At 38.3% G+C, this 5,086-nt stretch overlaps 1 protein-coding gene across 1 annotated transcript in view; it reads left to right on the top strand.

The window, feature by feature from the left end:
* The first annotated feature begins 3,250 nt into the window (after window positions 1–3,250).
* Window positions 3,251–5,086, top strand: part of LEKR1 (leucine, glutamate and lysine rich 1) — a 111,179-nt gene continuing 109,343 nt past the window's right edge. Inside the window, exon 1 of the mRNA XM_006753830.2 lies at window positions 3,251–3,337. Within this exon, the coding sequence (XP_006753893.2) occupies window positions 3,290–3,337 (48 nt within the window). The 5' untranslated portion in view covers window positions 3,251–3,289. The remainder of the gene's footprint in view (window positions 3,338–5,086) is intronic.

Below are 5,086 nucleotides of genomic sequence, written 5' to 3'. Positions count from 1 at the left end.
CAGCAGTTTGGCTGGCCTCGCAGTTGGTCTTTGGAAAAGTCTGTCGCTCAAGAAAGTCTTAGGACAACTCCCGCTTCACCTGACCCTGACCTGCTCCTTTGGGGTGACTCACGCCAGGGGGATAGTTCTTTACGAACCGGCCTGAAAACGGGACGGGAGCTAACGGCCCATCGTGACCCTGGCGTGGGGAAGAGAATCGGAAGTGAACAGTCAAGGACATTGCTGTGTTTTTGACATTTTCCTCGTGACCCTGTTAGAGAGAGCAGGTTCAGAAACACCTTACATAGCTGCTGCCAGTCATCACCGCACCTCTTGCCAACGGACAACCGACACGAGTTTAAAGTGAAAGAATAAAAGGGGCTCATTTGATAAAACATGCAAAGTAATGTAGAAAAATTAAAATGAACAAATTTCCCTGCGGCCAAACGGGAAAGAGACCGTTCCCCTCCCGATGTGGAGAAACTTCTTATTTGTGAATGCTCCCTCTATTCCTGTAATATGCATGCAAAGCTTTTAAAGACCCATCATGTTTTTCTTGAGGACCGGGGAGCCATTTCTTTAAAATGTAAATATCAAGGAAATTAACTCCCCTATTTCCATATCTCCTAGAGTTTTACTTTAGGTGCCTTCTAGCAACCACCTACTTTGTCATAGAGATTTGCATTCTTTAGAACAGATACAATTAGCTAGAATAGATGGCTACTTGGGTTACCAGGTGATTTAAAATGAACTATTAGAGAGTGTATAGCAAGCTGTATGAGGACAAGTCACCATTTATCTTGAGAACAAGCGTGTAAGCAGTGGTTCTCAACCTTTTGGCCCTTTAAATACAGTTCCTCATGTTGTGACCCCCAACCATAAAATTATTTTCATTGCTACTTCATAACTTTAATTTTGCTACTGTTATGAATCGTCATGTAAATATCTGATATGCAGGATGGTCTTAGGCGACCCCTGTGAAAGGGTCATTCGACCCCCAAAGGGGTCGCGACCCACAGGTTGAGAACCGCTGGCACTGTAATGGATTGTATCTGCTTGGCTGTATAAAAAGTGGGATTTCTTTCTGTCTCTGTAATCTCGTTAGCAGATTGATTGTGATGTGCCTCACAGTGTGGTTAAATGCATATTCAATAATGAAATTGTTATCTGCTACAGAGAGGTTTTCTGGGTTAGCAGGATATTTTATTTTTAATTTTCCCTCAATAATCAGAACTTGCCAATTCTTCTCCTTTGGTAGAATAAGACCACAAAGTTGGGATAGATTTACAAACAATCAAGGTTCTAAATCAAAACTGCCTTATTTACACTGTCACCAGATCCATGCTCTCAAATAATTTTGTGGGTGGTAATTTAGGAGAAATTCTCCCAATAGAGTTTAATTAAGCTGATGCCATCTTATTTTACTATTGGTGAGTCCATTGTAAAATGGCAGAAATGAGAATAATGAGCCTTTTGTGAATAATGAGCTCTTGCCACATCACGGTGACAGTCTGCCAAACATCACATTATTATGTACTTGGTCATGTGGGCCAATGTTAACTATGTCAGTTAACATTACCCCACAGCCAGCTGCAGTTAACTTTACCAAACACACACACACACACTCACACACACACACACACACACACACACACGTGCGCACGCGCGCATTATATTTATATGGGAAGACAGATCATTAATTATTTGCTGTAAACAGCAGCTCATTAAAACAAGGGATTTTATGCTAATGGGATAGGGAGGGAATCCTCTTTTCTACCAATAGTTGCATAATTAAAACAAAAAATACTGCTACTATAAGAATTTTTGTCACATACAATTTACCTGCTACCTTGGAAAGGCTGGAGTTGCTACCTCAGACTTCTTGGCCTCTCCTGTCAAAATCCTACCCTGATCAAAAGCAAACCACCTCAGGAGCCTTCACTAATACTCCTCTCATAGATTGTTCTTTGTCTACAACTGTTGGCCCTTAGGCCTTGTTCCCTGCTGTGGAATTGGGCCTATATCATTTTACTCTGCTGCCCCCCCTCACTCCTTGGGTATATATAAACATCTCTCACTCATGAAATTGGACTATTTTTCCTCCATATTTGAGAAAGATTAAAAACACACACAGAAAACCCAAATGCTCCTCCATTCTGTGTGGTTTTATGAAAGTAGTGATAGAGTGTTATATAGAACTAGAGGCCCAGTGCACAAAATTCATGCACAGGTGGTGTCCCTAGGCCTATAATTTTGCTACTGTTATGAATCGTCATGTAAATATCTGATATGCAGGATGATCTTAGGCGACCCCTGTGAAGTCAGGGCCAGGCCAGGCGGAGCCTGCCAGCTGCCAGCCAGGGCCCGGGGGCCTACTGGCTGCCAGGCGGGGCGGGCCTGCTAGTTACCGGCTGGCCAGGGACCATGGGAGGTTTGCCGGCTGGGGGGAGGGACCAGGGGAGGTTGACTGGCTGTGGGAGGTTGGCTGTGGGAGTGCACTGACCACCATGGGGCAGCTCTTGCATTGAGCAGCTCCTCTGTTGTTCAGTCTTAACAGTCGCTTAGGCTTTTATATATATGGATTATTTTATTATAAAATGAAAATCTATTAAAACTAAAATACCTACACAAAAATAATAAAAATGTTAATTTTTAGTTAAAATTTTGACACTTGGCTTCTCATACTTTGATGTTTCTTCTGTTCAGGGCCTGCATATCATATTTAAGCTGATCATATATTTTTTTAAACTACATTCATGTCACAGTTGCTTTTCTTGTCTGCCAAACTAAAATACCATATTTACACATTTTTCTAGTAGCTTTTCAGAAAAAAAAAACTTAAAAAAAACAATCTTGAAATAAATGGTTCCACTTAAGATTTTATGATCCTTATTTTGTATTTGCAAAGCAAATAATTAGTATTAAACCACCACAGAAATTACAATTGGACCATTAATTTCCTTTTTTTTGTTAAGTGTGTATACATTTTTAAAAAATTTTAAATTCTTTATTGTGGAAAGTATTGCATATGTCTCTAAAGAAAGAAAATATTTGTAGCTAGTATCAGCAGTCTCTGTAGGTCTTTTCTGTTCTATTGGCCTAATAACTAACTGAGAAAACTCCACTTGTACTGTTTAACACTGATGGAATAAACATCTGTTTAAACAGTTATCACCATTCTTCTTCCAATACTACCAAGAATTTATATCTCTTAATTTGGATTTTTTTTACATTATCCAATTCTGACTATTGCCATCAATATTTTTAGGTTATTTTACTTCAGAGCTCCTTTAGTGTATTTTGGGAAATTATGGATCGTCACGTTCCCATGCATGCGTTACCTGAAGAAATCCAAAAGGTATGATATTATATTGTGTTATTACAAAATAACACTGGAAACCTGTTAGCAGGTAGATAATTCTAAAATTTGGGGAAGTGCTTCAGAGGTTCTGTATTTATTTTGGTCAGGGCATCTGTAATGAATTGATGGAGTGGGGAAGGGAATAATCCTAATGGTCAGAATTGTGGAATTCAATTCAGTGCAGAGTATTTGACCTGTGAACAAAGGCAGATATACAATTTCAGGACAGTATTTGACCAGGTGTTTGCGGAGCCTGATAGTAATATTTAGCTATTTTCTAGCAGCTTTGCAGAAAGACTTTTTTTTTTTAAAAAAACAAACTGAAATCAATGAGTCTGTTTAAAATTTTAAATGATCATTAGTCTGTATTTGCAAAACAAATGATTAGAAGTAAACCACCACAGAAATTATAGTTAGCTTGTAGTTTTTTATGATGCTAAGTTTTGAAGTCTCTCTATATAAGTGTCTATTTCAATTTCACCTTAATCTTGCACGAGGTACTGTTTTAAGCCTTTTCATATATGTATCAGTTCATTTAATCTAGTTAACAATTCTTCAGATTTTCTTGTTCTTCTCCCTGTTAGTTCATATCTGTCCTCAGGCAAACTCATTACTCCTATATTTAGCTTGGCATTGCATATAATATTAACAGTATAATTTTAAAAATATCTTTTTGAAACTGATTGACAAATTGTGAATTAAATCTCAGACCTTAGCTATCATTAATCATTCAGGTTTTTCAGTAAATCTACAGTCAACTCTTAACAGTCTGTTATTTTTTAATTGAAAAATTGCAGTCAGCTCTCAGATATGCTTTTATTCTTCGTTCATGTTGCTTTGGGCTTCCTGTTACCATTGATTTAACTTGGTGCTTACTGTTACTGTATGTTCTTCAGATTTATATAAAGTGCAGCCTTGCAGGAACTGGAAGGGAAGTCCAATTACCAGAAAAGACCTTTTCAACCTCTGCATTTAATTTGCCTTACCTTTTAAGTTAGATGTAAGAGATAGAAAGCACAAAGAGAGCTCAGCTATGCTATGCGTACCTGAGAAATGCTGTTTTTATGTGTTTGTAGACATGTAATGTCCCTCCTCTCTCCCTCAACTGAATTCCTTCCATATACTGCCCTGTGTGGTAGAGACGAAAAGAAGACAAAACCATCTGCAAGAAACAATTCCCATACTTCAGATTCCAGTCATCTGTCAGGAAGAGGATCTATAATGAGATAAAAAAAAAAAACAACTCTAATAGACAGTGTATAATTTAAATGTCATATAAGACAGACAGTAGCTTATAAGAAAGGAGGAGGTAGGGACAGGAATCCCCAAGTATTGGGATAGTCAAGGGAGGAACTTTATGCAGGAAGTAGAACTGGGATTGGTCCTTGAAGGCAGAGTATTGCTATAGACAGATAGGCAATAGAGCATGCTAGGCTAAGGGAACAGCTTACTGGTGAGAAAAAGCTGGCCAAGTTAGAGAATGGCCAATGTAAATATTTTGAATATATGAGAAAGTATGTATTTATTTTGGCAAGGTTTTTATGAGAGTTGTAGAATGGGTTTTTTTCCATGTTTAAGGTACTTTATAAGTAAATTGTTTAAAGATGCTAAAACCAAGCATTTCATAAATCTGCAGTTATATTCTCAAAGTAGGAATGGCAAGCAGCTGTCCATGCAGTGCAGAGAAGCAGTGAGTAGAGGAGAAGCGCAGCTGCCTAAGGCCCTGGACAAGTGTTCTCATGGTAC

The sequence above is a fragment of the Myotis davidii genome, unplaced genomic scaffold (assembly GCF_000327345.1).
Source record: "Myotis davidii unplaced genomic scaffold, ASM32734v1 scaffold570, whole genome shotgun sequence".
NCBI lineage: Eukaryota > Metazoa > Chordata > Mammalia > Chiroptera > Vespertilionidae > Myotis > Myotis davidii.
This window is presented reverse-complemented; position numbering and strand designations above follow the sequence as displayed.